The sequence below is a fragment of the Octopus sinensis genome, linkage group LG1, assembly GCF_006345805.1.
Source record: "Octopus sinensis linkage group LG1, ASM634580v1, whole genome shotgun sequence".
Taxonomy (NCBI): Eukaryota; Metazoa; Mollusca; class Cephalopoda; order Octopoda; family Octopodidae; genus Octopus; species Octopus sinensis.
Window position 1 is genome coordinate 23,537,588 of NC_042997.1, and position 15,544 is coordinate 23,553,131.

The 15,544-nt window shown below is 37.2% G+C and overlaps 1 protein-coding gene across 3 annotated transcripts in view; it reads right to left on the bottom strand.

Moving 5' to 3' along the window:
- Positions 1–15,544, bottom strand: part of LOC115219118 (DNA replication ATP-dependent helicase/nuclease DNA2-like) — a 61,250-nt gene that overhangs the window by 2,691 nt on the left and 43,015 nt on the right. For all 3 annotated transcript variants that reach the window (XM_036513512.1, XM_036513534.1, XM_036513469.1), the window contains 9 exons: positions 15,270–15,318; positions 15,052–15,167; positions 11,454–11,582; positions 9,996–10,195; positions 8,495–8,581; positions 7,307–7,412; positions 3,472–3,552; positions 1,551–1,643; positions 740–949 (listed from right to left, as the gene is read on the bottom strand). In XM_036513512.1, the coding sequence (XP_036369405.1) occupies positions 740–949; positions 1,551–1,643; positions 3,472–3,552; positions 7,307–7,412; positions 8,495–8,581; positions 9,996–10,195; positions 11,454–11,582; positions 15,052–15,167; positions 15,270–15,318 (1,071 nt within the window). The remainder of the gene's footprint in view (positions 1–739; positions 950–1,550; positions 1,644–3,471; positions 3,553–7,306; positions 7,413–8,494; positions 8,582–9,995; positions 10,196–11,453; positions 11,583–15,051; positions 15,168–15,269; positions 15,319–15,544) is intronic.

The window sequence follows — 15,544 nt, forward strand, 5'->3', positions numbered from 1 at the left end:
TTCTACTATCATACTCTTATATCTTCATCCACCAATTCTGTTTATGCCATCTCTCTCTCTTCCTTATTCACATCTTGGTCACACTGCTTTGGGTGTATATATATGTCAGAGTAGTGAGAATTCTACTTTTATGTTATAGAAGTTAAGCTTCTTGTGCTGGTGCCATGGTAATGCAATCAATACAGTTTGTAAAGTGATTAGTGATGGGAAGGGTATCCAGACATAGAAACCAAATCAAAATATAAAGGCAAGATGTGATACTCCAACCTGTTGGCGTGGGTATGGGAGTAATCTGGATAAAAACTGACAACCCAACCAAACAGTACTGAAAGCGGACATGAAGTAATGATATGATATGAATGCAACTTCAAACATTTGTGGCTCAAGATTTTCATTTATCTACATCTAAATCAAGAATATATCGTGTTACAGTAGTTTTGCTACATAAATATTTAAATTTATATATTGTAATATGCTTGTCTAAATGCTTTATATAGCTTTCCGTCAATTTCTTTGAAAGTGTGAAAATACATTGTATGAATAAGTATGGGAATAAAAAATATATAAGAAAAAGTGTAAGGATATACTGTAAGTGCAAGAATATTTTCTACTTTAAATTTGTACAATTTCCAGTTTTGTGTGTCAAACATTAAAATTACAGTAAATATTGCAGATTCTAAAAAACGTCAAGATTATTCAATATTAAGATAATTTTTCTGTTACATGAATTCTTACTTACTTTGCAAGATTTTAAATTTTCTTTGGAACTGCTTCTCACAAATGTTACTATGATTATATCTTTATCGCGGCCTTGATACTGATCAACTGTATTCACCTCTACATATTGAGCAGCTTCTTTTCCAATTACATTAATCAGTGTTTGATGGACAAGCTTTACTTGATTTCTGTATGGAGCTATAACACCAATATCACTGAGGCACATGCCGTCCTGAAAGTAAACAAAAAATATTAACCAAACACACACATATATTACCTTAAGTGACATAATGGAAGAAGCACAAAGAAAATTGATTACAGACAGTCTAGTTTAATTGTATCCATATTTTAACATCAATTTGGTAAGTCTGCAGTATGGGATTCTACTCTTCTTGATTTAATGAGATCTTGTGAGATCTATATCCTCAGATTTAATCTCTGCTTTTTCTCAAGAATTTGATTATTTTTAATTACAATTGAATTCAAGCTGCATGAAGTTTATTATGAAAATAAGGAATTATGACCATAGTTCTTTAGCAACCTCACTAGAAAAAGGACATCACTGATACTCCATGCTAGCATAAATCTAAACTGCATCTTATCTAAAACTAATTCCCTTCCTAATAACTTTTTAATACCCGTCATGACCTGATCCAGCAGTTTGATGTTTCTGTAGTACTCTTTCTTTCTAAAATATCACCTTTACTTTTAAAGTAGTTGATGATATTGCTACACTGGCCATTGGGTATCGCATTTTTCTACACAATGAAATGATGTTGAGAAAAAAAAAACAGAAAAGCAAAAGTGGATTTTTAAAATTTCTATTTACTTACCGTTTGGAAAACTGAGACTATCATAGCAATCAACTGTGCCTCAATGTTATTTTGAACTTCTCCTCTTGTATTGTAAGTTTCTGGAGCTGGAACCTGGAATATTGACAATAATTAGTACAGAAAAATGTCACTACAATTGAACAAAAAAAATATTTAAATTCTTGGATTTAGTCTTTTCTTTTTAAAACTATTTCAAAGAAACAAGTGGTAAAATGCTTTTGTTAAAATCTGATGTGAGGAAAATTCTAATGTATTAAGCTGAGCGACTCTGCAAAAAATTCCAGCACAAAACATTACAATTCTTAGCTTTTCATAGCACTTTAGCATTATGTTATTTAACTTCACTGAAATATTTATTTTGTAAATGTTTACTAAGTAAAAGGAGTTCAGAAATTGAGTTGAAAACAGGTAAATATATTTAACAGCTTATGAAGTTTCACATTCAATATTCTTAGTATTCAACTGAATTTATATGAACCTAGAGAGTAATCCTGTACCAACCAAATTAGAAAAGGAAAAGTTAATTTAAATTCAGCAGCAAGAACAGTCAAAGTGATAACAAGAATTTTAGTTTTAAGAAATCAGTTTTATATATTGAGTTGTTGGCATTAAGAAAAGCATCCAACCTTAGAAAATATACCAAGGCTGACACTAAAGCTTGATGCAGCCCCATGCTTGCCAGATCCAGTCAAACTGTACAATCTTTGCCAGCATGGAAAACAGATATTAAATGATGATCATTGTTCTCCATATTAATCACCTTTAAAACATTTTATCAGTTCTTTTTCAGAAATATGGCAATTGCTGACTTTCATTCCCCCACCCCAACTCTTCATTTAGGGAATTATCTGAAGCAAATAAAAACATTAATGGTAAACAACAGGTTGAGAGAAAAGTGTTTTCTAAGGAATGGATGAGGTGCTAAGCAATAGTCATGCCAATAATTCAAACAATACTTGAAACATAAATGGCATCATTACTATTTACAAAGGCAACTATAAAAGAAAGCAAATTTCAACATAAGATATCATCATTTAACATCCACTTTTCGTTCTTGTATTGGTCAGAAGAATTTGTGGCTGATTTTCTATGGCCAGATGCTTGTCCTGTCACCTATTTTCAAGCAAGGTAATATTTGCCATATGGCCAGACATATTTTCCATGGATTAGTGGAAATGAAAAGTATCACTTACATGATAGTGATTGCTTGTTTACAACCATCACATGATGTCAGAACAAGGGTATACACAAACATCTCTCTCTCTCTCGTGTGTGTGTGTATATATATATATATATATATATATATATATATATATGGAGGTGCAATGGCGCAGCAGACTCGCGGTCGCAGGATCGCAGTTTCGATTCCCAGACCGGGCGTTGCGAGTGTTTATTGAGCGAAAACACCTAAAAGCTCCACGACGCTCCAGCAGGGGGTGGTGATCCCTGCTATACTCTTTCACTAATCTTTCTCCCACTATTTCTTCTGCTCGCTTAGCCAGCGGGGTGGCATCATTCAAAGGCTAAAACAATGCAAACGCATTGTGACCAGCGATGTGTAACAACATCTGATGGTCTGGTCGGTCACGTGATATATATATAGGACAGGCTTTTTCAGTTTACATCTACCAGATCCACTGAAAAGATTTTGGTCAGCATGGGACTGCAGTAGAATATACTTGCCCTAGATATCAAACAGTTGGACTGAATCCAAGAGACACATGTTTGAGGAAACAAGTGTTATATCATACATCAACACTCTCACCTGGTATCTGAAAAAATAATGCTTTTCAACTGAAAGCATTCAAGTTCCAGCCACAACTGCTGAAATATTCGTTTGTAAAAGGGAAAGAGTGCAAGAATAATAATAACTAACTATGCTTTGTAATATTCATATAAATTAACTATTAAAAGAAAATACCATTTTTGTATTGAGAAACAGAACTGCTTTATTCAATGCTCCATTGACAACATCTAGCATCCAGGATGGTAGATTAGATTTCTGTTAAAAAACAAAAAATCACAAAAATAAAATATGAATCTGGTAACATTCAGAAAGTCTGAACTTAACAAGTATAGACTGATAACAAAACATGATTTTGACCAGATATCACTAAATATATTTGGAAAAATAATATAACAAAATCATCATTCAATATGAAATAAACATTAAAGGTTGTGTAGGTGAAATACCTAAAAAATTATTACCATCAAGCTCCTTACTACAAAAATCTACAAAAAAATCAGGACTTGGTAAATTTTTAAATTGAGTCCATCATTGTCATTTAATATCTATTTTCGATGCTGGTGTGTGTTGGAATGTTTGACAGGAACCAATGAGCAACACTGAGCTCTGCTGTTGGACTTGGCATGGTTTCTATGGCTTGATGTCCTTCCTAACACCAACTACTTTACAGTATGCACTGGGTACTTTTTTCATGCCACCAGCACTAGTGAAGTTGCCAAGTAATTTGCATGAATTTCTAAGAGGTATCCTAACAGATTGTTTCAATTTTTTTGTGTCAAACCACTCTAAAAGTATGCCAGTGGTATTTACACTGATTTACATTCTATTGACTGATGTACCTTGGGTACAGATATCACACACCTTCCTACTCTGCAGATGATACTGCCTCTAATGCCCTTTTAACTTTTGCACACTGGTACCTATTTCTTTACTACCCACAAGGGGCTAAACACAGAGGGGACAAACAAGAAAAGACAAACGGATTAAGTTGATTCCATCGACCCCAGTGCGTAACTGGTACTTAATTTATCAACCCCGAAAGGATGAAAGGCAAAGTTGAACTCAGAACGTAATGGCAGACGAAATATGGCTACACATTTCGCCCGGCATGCTAACGTTTCTCCCAGCTCGCCGCCTGGTACCAATTTGCACTACAATTATGTAAGAACATCCTCAATGGGGCAAGTAATCTGCTTCAACAGTATCAAAACACTTTCAAAACATCCTTTCAACATAAAATAATACTTTATCTTTGAAATCATACTGGTCCTATACAAGGCACATGAAGGTGTGTGGCTTAGTGATTAGGGTACTCAGCTAGTGATCATAAGGTTGCGAGCTCTATTCCTAGTAATGCATTGTGCCCTTGAGCAAGACACTTTATTTCACACAGCTCCAGTCCACTCAGCTGGCAAAAATGAGTTGTACCTGTAATTCAAAGAGACAGCCTTGTCACATTCTGTTTCATGCTGAATCTTCCTAAGAACTATGTTAAGGGTACAAGTGTCTGTGGAGTGCTTAGCCACTTACATGTTAATTTCATGAGCAAGGCTGTTCCGTTGATTGGATCAACTGGAACTTTCATTGTAATCAATAGTGTCAGTTATTCAAGGCACAAGCGTGCATTTTTTTGTTTTATTATTGCCAGTGCCATGGGACTGATCCCTGTGCAGGTGGCACGTAAAAAACACCATTTGAGTGTGACCATTGCCAGTACCGCTAGACTGGCCCTCTTGCCAGTGGCATGTAAAAGCACCCACTACACTCTCAGAGTGGTTGGTATTAGGAAGGGCATCCAACTGTAGAAACTCTGCCAGATCAGATTGGAGCCTGGTGCAGCCATCTGGTTCGCCAGGCCTCAGTCAAATCGTCCAACCCATGCTAGCATGGAAAGCGGACGTTAAATGATGATGATGATTATGATAAAGGCAGTGAGCTGGCAGAATCATTAGCATATTGAACAAAAAGCTAAGTGGCATTACTTCTAGATTTACATTGTGCTCAAATTCCATCAAAAGTTGACTACCTCTCAACCTTTTGGGGCTGATTAAAATAAGTACCAGCTGAGCATTGGGTCCATTCAACTGATTGTCACTCTCCCACAAAATTTCAAGCCTTGTGCCTTTAGTAGAATGGTGATTATTATTTGCTGAGTCTGGAAGAAGCAGGCAGCAACCCCAGACACACACAGGTTCTCTGGCACTCATGATCACATGACATCTGTTTTCCATGCTGACATGGGTTTGACAGACAGGAGCTGCTAAGCCAGACGACTGCGCAAAGCTTCATCAGCTTTAGCATGGTTTCTATGGCTGAATGTCCTTCCTTATGCCAGCCACATTCCAGAGTGTACTGGATGTTTTTCATGTGGCAACAGCACCGGTGCAATCACCAAGTAACTTGCAAGATAAAGACTTCTCAATTGAGAATGGGTATGGTATTGAATTGAGAGAGGTAGCTTTGTATCAAGTGATGAGATGTTAAACTATGACAGAGGGATAGAAACAGGTATCTTGCTGTAGAGGAGATACATGGCTACCCCAGTTGGAAAGAGAGAGATAGTAGTGAAAATATGTCAGGGCATATCTTTGAGATACAAGGAAGTGAATGTATGTACAGTGGTACAGAGAGGCGAGGAGAAATGGAATACTGTGGGTGGTGAACACAGATATAAGGGAAGGACAGGAAAGATGACAAAACATTGGGCTGCAGGAGCAGTGAAAAGGAGAGACAAGCATAGCACATGAAATGCAATTTGGTTGGTGAGGGGGATGGTGGAATTAATGTAATGTATGGGTGGAGATCACATAATACACAGCACTTCCAGAACTCAGCTTTGCTGAGATGGGTGGATCTTCTCAAGCACTTCATACTGCGACTGCTGTAAATGCTCTGTTTAAGCTGTTGCAGGTCAAGACCAGCAGGGAGGAGATTCTAGGGGACCAATGTTCTGGGGATGAAGGATTAGGGATAACATTAGTATGGGAAAGTGAGTCTGGATACACTAAAAGTAGAAAGAGCAGTGGGCAGGGGTGCTTGAATAGTAGAGATACAGACAACCAACTCTAAGGAGGAAAGGCCATTACAGTAGCAATAGAAGAGACAGCAAACCTGTGAGCCAGAGGCTGGAGTACATTTGTTAGTGATAGAATGCCAATAAGTCAAGAAGTCCTTTGTTGGATACAATCTAGGGTGTCAGTGTGTAGAGCAACAACACCATCTCAGAGTGGGAGCAGTTCTCCGTTGTTAGCCTAACTTTAGACTCATAGAGTGTTAGCAGCTAACCCTAAAAAGAAGGGCTAGTCTGTGGGATGCACTCCTAGCTATTCTAAGAAAGTAATAGTGAGGTCCAAAACTCTTGAGTGCTGCAGTGGTGTTTCCTTGATATGAATAGTGCTTGAATTTTTGTTGTTAAAAGAGAAAATGTTGGCATGGCCCCACTGAAGGACGTCCTCAAAGACTATGTTTATGAAACCAATGCAGGTTTAGGATACATGTCAATAATGCATGTTTAGGAAGGAATGAAGTGTCACGACATCTGCACACAGACAAACATTTGTGTATTGTATCAAAAAACCCTAACCAAATGGCAAATCATCACTCACAAACACATTAATGTACTCACAATTACATTAGCATCTTCATCTTCCTTCTGATCCCACAACTACAATTCCTGTTCCTAAGAACTAGTAAACAATGTGTCACTTCCCTCGACCAATATATCCACCTCTCTTCTAATCATACCAAACCCAAGAATGCAAACTACTAAAATTCCTCTCACCCTGAGTTAACTCTATATTCATCAACTACATCAATTTTGCTAACCCGGAAAGCTCTGCAAAAGCTGTAAAGCGTCATTGCTCTTTCTCCTCAGACTAAAATGTGAAAAATATCTTAACTAACCAAGAAATGGAATATATTAGCAACTACTGTTTGTAACCTGCTTCAGTTAAACTAACTCTACAAAGGATAAGATAATATTTACATAGAAAATTTTAAAAAAACATACCCTTTTAATACACTTAGAAGGTTGAAGGGTTCGTGTTGCTACTTCTTCATTACCACACTGTAGACATCCTTCATAAATCAGCTCATTTGACAGTAACATTATCTCTCTGCAATGAAAAAGAAGTAGACTTTTAAGTGTTCTTCCACAGCTTGCAATTTTTCTTGGAGGTGGGGAGTGGGGAATGTGTTGAGTCAGTGTGCCAGTGGCATGAAAAAAGCACCCAGTACACATTTTAAAGCAGTTCACATTAGGAAGGGCATCCAACTATAGATACCATGCCAAAGATGACACGGGAGCTTGATACAGCTCTGTACCTCACCAGTTGCCTGTCAAAGTGTACTACCCATGCAGGCAAGGAAAGTGGATGTTAAATGATGATATTGATGCAAGAATGGCAATAATCTTGATTTATTTGTATGGCCTTACAGACTGGAAGAGAAAGGGAGGAAGAAACCAGAAAACAAGCTTAAATATCAAACAACATAAACCTCAGTAAAAGCAGCCAAGACAAATGGTAGTATTAAATTGGGTTTGACATTGACATTGAGTCTACCAACTGAAAGTAGTTGTAGTCTATTCAATAGGTTTCTACATAGGTACAAGCTAACCAATTTCGCTCACAAAACTTGCATTGTTCAAAGGTATCATCATCATCATTTAACATCTGTTCATGCTGGCATGAGTTGGACGGTTTGACAAGGCTGCTAAGCTGAGGGGCTGCACCAGACTCCAGCCTGATTTGACCTGGTTTCTACGGTTGGATGCCTTTCCTAATGCCAACCACTCCAAGAATGTAATGAGTGCTTTTGCTTTTACATGCCACCAGCATGAATTCCAGTTGTGTATCACCAGTATCTACCACAACTACAATTTCACTTTGCTTCTTCTCAAACACAACATATTGTCAAAGTTGTCCATCATTGCCTCCATGAGGCCCAGCGCTTGAAAGGTGCTTTCACATGCCACCGACATGGGTGCTAGTTACACGACACTGGCACTGGCCACATTGCCTCCATGAGAAGATATTTGTCTACGATGCCATACAAAAGGAACAAAGTTGGAACAATGTGATTGCAGAGTGTATGCCTTAAACACTAGGTTATGCATACAATGGTAGTAAATACAGGGGTAAAAGTTAAATTATGTTTTGTTACATATATATACAAATACAATATATAAGAGCATTACCTGTTCATTCTATACTGAAGATTTAGCTGCACAGTTGCACCCTTATCTTCAAGCTCTACAAAAAGACTTTTGTCCATGCCCAAACTCCTGAAAAATGGAAAAATAGAATAAGTTTAAAGAATTAATAGCAAACGTTTTATAGAATTACCACCACAACCACCTTATACACCCTCATCAAAAGCACCACTATATTTTCTACATTGATGAAGAATCAAATCATCATGGATGAAAAAAATTAAAAATTTTATATGGAATTATTGGAGTAAGTTGAGGCATTGTTCAAATCAACCTCAATATGCAACAGGTACTTTTGTATCATTCCCAAAAGGACAAAAGGCAAAGTCAGTCCAAGCAGGATTTAACCCTTTCATTACTGTATTTATTTTGAGATACTCTGTGTTTCTCTTAATTATTTTAAATATAACAAAGAATTTAGTAAAATAACTCAGTTGTCATTCAGCTAGTGTAAGGAATATTAATTATGACTAAGCTTTGGTGGGAGATTTTAATTCAAAACTTATGAATACAAGACATTTGTACTACAGAGCCAGAGCCGGGTTGGTAACAAAAGGGTTAAACAGCTGTAAATAACTATGCATAGAATTGATTCTGCCACATATTCAAACCATATCACAAGCAATGTATCTCTGCTGAACTGCACATCATTCCCATACTACATTACAATATTTCAAGAGTGTCAATCCTCAGTATTTTATCTATAAAATTATTTCACTCACTACTGACATCATCATTATTAGTCCTCATTCCTACAACACTAAATCCTCATTGTTAACGATAGGTTTTTATTCTTTACCAAGTTAGTATAGAAGGCAGAAACAAATATGATGTTAAAATTTATGTAAGAGATGTACAGAACAATTACAGATTTAGATCTGTTTGAATTAGATTAAATACACCAAGGTCCACAACTCTGAGATTTAATACGCACAAATAATGAAATCATGAATGGAACACTGCCTCTTTGCTTCGTCTGTTAAAGCTATTATGGTAGCAAGATTAAGAACAGGACATCAATAACCCACAGAACATGGTTCTGGATTGTGGTAGATTGTGTTAAACTATGAAAAAGCAATGTAAATGCAAAAGCAGGAAAATATTCATTTTCTTTGTCAAGAAATCTAAAACATCTCTTCAAAAAAAGAAAAAGGAAATTTTTTATAGTATCCCAAAATTTGGCATGCTCCTCTACACTGACTTTCCACTTATTACACTCTCCTATCAACATTTCTAACATTATCAAAAGCAGCATCTGCTTACATAATGCCACAGCCTCAAGCAAGGCCAATATAAAACATTTTTCAGCTTTCAGTGTCAATTCAAGAGCACTCACAAGCACACACACAACACATACTTTTCACCTGCCAAAATAACCAGCTGAATTACTTACTACTCTTTATTGCAAATGAGAAGTAGTTACAAATCAAAAAACATGAACATATATATATATATATTGTATAATTTTGAAAAATTATCTATTTACTTGGCCTGATCGCTTTGGACAATAGGAGGAAGTTGTTTTGAATCTCCAACTAAAATGAATTTTTTGGCAGCAAATAAAGGACCAAGGCACATGGGCAGCATCACTTGAGAGGATTCATCAATAATACAGACATCAAACTGACGTTGACATTGAGAAAAGAGTGTATGGGACATGCCCACACATGTAGTGGCAACAACATTCTGGGGAAGAAAATAAAGGAAAATAGTTTACCAAAACATTGTGCAAGAGCTCAGAAAATAAAATATTAGGCTTCAATTAAAAATATCAAGTTAAATTTCTGTTTTCATTCATTCATTCATCCATCATCATCATCATCGTTTAACGTCCGCTTTCCATGCTAGCATGAGTTGGACGGTTCAACTGGGGTCTGAGAAGCCAGAAGGCTGCACCAGGCCCAGTCTGATCTGGCAGTGTTTCTACAGCTGGATGCCCTTCCTAACGCCAACCACTCCGTGAGTGTAGTGGGTGCTTTTTACGTGCCAGACGAGGCTAGCAAACGGCCACGATCGGATGGTGCTTTTTACGTGCCACCGCCACGGAGACCAGGCGAGGCTGGCAACGGCCACAACATTTCTCTAATCAAGTTAAAATCTAACAGACACTGTGTTATAAACTGATTTTAAATTTTAAACTCTCTCCAGAGAAAGATTTTTGTCTACAAATTGTTTGGATAATCTCAAATGACCAAAGTTTTTCAACTCCAAGGTATTTTCTCTTCAGCCATGTTGATGATGTTCATAATTAGTGTCCCTACATCAGTGCTTTTCAAACTTTTTGCTGGAGCGGAACCCCAAGGAAACATTCCACTGGCTCGAGGAACCCCTGTGCAATAATTTAATAGTCTTATGCACACATATCTGCACAGGAGACTTAAAAATTACTGCCGAATTTAGCAGTTTTGTAACTTCTTGTGGAACCCCTGCACTGTACTGGCGGAACCCTGGTTGAAAACCACTGCATTACATATATTCTATCTTATTTGTTTCAGTCATTGGACTGCAGCCAAGCTGAGGTACCACCTTGAAGGGTTTAGATGAATAAATTGACCCCAGTAAATAATTTTTTAAATTAAAATCTGGCACTTATTTTGTAGGTCTCTTTTGCCAAACTGTTAAGTTGTGGGGACATAAATGATCTAACTCTGGTTCTCAAGTGGTGGTGAGAGACAAACATACACTGCAACATATTTGGTCTGCTGCCCTACCATTTATGCCATTCAGTCACTATCTTCAAAAACCCAAATACTGAGTATGTAATCAAATAGATTGTGTTTCCAGGCAAGTCACACACAAGAGCTAAGAGAAGAGAGCGTTAATCTCTTGGCTGAAGGAGTTATGATGGAATAAAAACTGGTAATTCATTAACCAAGACACCTCCACTTGAGCATTCTGAGTATTTTCTCTTGGTAAATACTTAGACAAATATCTATATTCCTACCATGGATTCATATACAGTTTTCAATTCCTGCACAGATTTCGCATTCTTAGTCAGTTCATCTGCTGAATAAGGGTAGATATCAGGGTGGATACGATCCTTCCGGCCCATACGTAAAAACTGAATTTTTTCCTAAAAAGGACAAAAAAGTAATTCAAAGATTAGAACGTGTATATTGAAAAAACACAAGGAAAGTATATTTCAGAAACTGGTTATAGGAATTAACAAAGAAATAGAAGTTTGTCAACATTTAGATAATATTTTTGTTCATTAGTGTAACATCCATTTTCCATGTTAGCATTGGTTAGAGGTGCTTTTTCCATTGACAACCTTTATGTTTTTCCAAGGAATGGGATTTATATTCCACTGGTCTTCAAAACTGCAGAGTGATTGGTCATAATCTCAATGAAGCATGTAAACATCATCAACTATTTCACTTGAGCAAAACCATGAACTGTCAGCATTCACTCACCTCACACACACATCACATATACGACAGGCTTCCAACAGTTTTCATCTCCCAAATTTACTCATCAAGTGTCAAGTTAGGGCTATAGCAGAAGACATTTGCCTTAGGTACAGCACAATGGGATTTTGGTGAGTGAACAGATGTGAGTCCCTTTAGTTGTGTCATGGACATGACTACTTCTGTAGTGCTGGTGCCATGAAAAGAATACACCTAGTACACTCTATAAGTGTTAAGTTAAGAGGAACCTTTAAACTTGTCAAGAACATGACACCTCCAAGGATGGCACCATGAAAAAAGCACCCAGTACACTGCATAAAGTGGTTGGCATTAGAAAGGACATCCAGCCATCAAAGCCAAACCAAAAATGAAACTCACAAGCAACAGGCAGTCCTTCAATCCATCTAGAGAATATGTACTGAGTGAAAACAAAAAGTGGACGCAAAAGTGATAACAATACAGACACACACCATACATGATGTACGATTAATATTCATTCAGAGCGAAGTGCTGATTCACTCCACATTTACACAGTCCAGTAACATACTGCTTAAATGAATGCACAAGGTGCAATCCTCAACTGAGGTGTGAATTTGTAATTGGAGTACAAATAGTGTGTCAAACCAATAAATATTAGCTGCAATATCTGACATGAGATTTCTAAACAGATGCTGTTTTGTCTTTACAGTGAAATACTGTGGTGGTAAACATATTACAACTCCAAAAGGAATGTTAATAATCAAATAATCCAGTAATTACAGATTAATTAGTTGAAGTAAATAGCTAGCATTGTGATATTTCATCTACTTGGTTGCTTGGCTTCATACCTTCACTCTCTTCCACATATACAGTAAGTAATTTAGCCAAAATTTCATATCCCAAAAATACCTAACTAAATTTTCATACACACACACACTCAAAGAGAATGTGCAAAACTGGAAAGAATTTGTGGTGAACATGCTCCACTGGGCATGTACAGGGGTTGGACAAAATAATGGAAACATCTGGCAGTGTTTCATCCAGCTGTAGAAACACTGCCAGATCTGACTGGCCTGGTGTAGCCTTCGGGCTTGCCAGACCCCAGTTGAACCGTCCAACCCATGCTAGCATGGAAAGCGGACGTTAAACGATGATGATGATCTTAAAATTTCCAACAAATTTATTTTAATATGGGGTAGGACTGCCTTTGGCAATAATTACAGCTTGAATTCTATGAGGTATGGACACGTACAAAGTTTGAATTGTTTCCAAAGGAATTTTTGCCCATTCTTCAGCTAAAACAATCTCCATTTCTTGTAGTGATGATGGGAGGATATTGACTCCTTACTTGTTATTTGTAAAATGCACCATAAAGATGTTTAACTTCACTTGAATGTTCCTCATGCCATTCAGTAACAACTTTAGCTGTGTGTATTGGTGCATTATCATCCTGATTGATTGCGTTTCCCTCCAGAAACAGTTCTGCAATCATAGGATGAATTTGATCAGATAAATGCTTAATGCCATGAATGGAAACCATTGGGCTGGCAGATTTCCAAGATATAACCCCCCACCCCACCCCCACGCATCATCACAGTTGAAGAAAGCAGTCTGGGTCAAATGCTTCTTTTGGTTGTCTCCACACATATACTTGGCCGGTGGTCAGAGATAATGTAAAGGATGACTCGTCCGAGAAAATAACATTCTTCCACTGCTCTAGGGACCAATTCTGTAGGTTTTTACTCCACTCTAAACGTTTTGCAATGTTTGTTTTTGGAAGTAGTGGTTTCCTGATAGCAGCACTCTCGTAAAATACAGCTTCGTGCTTAATGACTCGAGGTAGTCACTAAGCTCTGCAGTAATTTTGGGAGCTGTATGTTTGTGATTCTTTCTAACAATTTGCATAAGAATCCAATAGTCCCTATCTGAAAGTTTTGGTTTTCTTCTGGAGTTTTGTTTCAACGAGGAGGTTTTTTCCCTCTTTCTCAAAGGCTGTCATTACTTTCAAGACAGTACTTCTTGATACACCAAACATTTCAGCTGTTTTCATTATGCTAATGCCTGTCATACAAGCACCAACAATTTGACCTCTTTGAAAATGCAATAGATCTGTCATTTTAATGAATTTTAATGACCTTTTTCTGATGATATCTGAAAAGAAACAGCAATTATAGCAAAACTAATAATAAATCAAAAAACATAAAAAGAAACAAGCTTTTGACAGTTTTATAAATATTTCCAAATTACGATGCTATGTGTTTGCATTATTTTGTCCAACCCCTGTATGTTAGAATGAATGAATAGTGGATGACAAATAAGCCAAGAAAAAGAACAGGTACAAGTGGAATCAGATGAAGTATACAAGAGAAAGGATTATGCTGAAACAGACATGTGATGCAGCATATGAAGGGAGAGCCAAGTAAAGAACTGCAAGAAGATTCAAGTGTGGAAGAGGAAGACTGATGAGAGATATGTAAAGATATGGTGAAGAGTAACTTCAATATGCTGAACCTTATGAAGAAAATGACAAACGACTGCAACAACTGTGTGGGGAAACAACAAATAAAAGTTAGTCAAGAATATAGAGGACGGGGGAGGAGGAGGAGAAAGGAGAAAAATATCATCATCATCATCATTTCATGTCCGTTGTCCATGCTGGCATGGGTTAGATGATTTGACCAAAGCTGGCAAGTTGGAAGGCTGCACAGACTCCAGTTTGATTTAGCATAATTTCTATGGCTGGATGCCCTTCTTAACACCAACCATTCCAAGAGTGTAATGGATGCTTTTATGTGCCACCAGCACAGATGCCTTTTGCTTGGCAGCAGTATCTGCAATGACTGTGGTTTTACCTGGCTTGATGGGTCTTTTTCTCAAGCATAATGCCAAACATCTCAGTCATTTGTCATTGTCTCCATGAGGCCCAACACTCGAAAGATTTTTATGTGCCATTTTGCCTCTGCGAGGTTCAACACTCAAAGGGTGCTTTTTACATGCCACCAGCATGGGTGCCAGTTACGTGACACCAGCATCAGCCACAACTATAATTTCACTTGGCTTGACGGATCTTCTCAAGCACAGCATATTGCCAAAGGTCAAAAAATAATATCTGAAAAATTGCAAATTTCTATTAAAAAGAAAAAAAAAAAAACATACTTTTCTCAGTTTAAGAAGTATATTGTCAACAGCAGAGTGGGTAAAACTGGCCACTAATATTGAAACACCACTAGCAACTAGCATCTGAATGAGGGCAACTATAGTGGAGGTTTTTCCTGAAATTGAAAAAGAAAGCAAATGTTAGAGTTTAATCTGAAGAAATATCCAAACAAAGGTGGGATTACAGACACAGAAACATTGAAGATCTGTCTACTTACCAGTCCCTGGATAACCACGGATAAGGACATAGTCTTCACTCATGAAAACCTAGAAAATATGATAAATTTCCATTAGAGCAGATGATTCATCAGCGATGAAGCTGATTAATCAGCTGTAGAAGATGATATTTAGCTAAGCTAGAATTACAGTGACAAGCTTTGAAATGTTAAAACTGTTAGTTCAAAGAGCAGTCTATATGAATCCTACCACAAGAATTAAGTTGTACTTTAGATCTAGGTCAGCCCTGATAAAGCAGGCCTATGATCCAACCTCA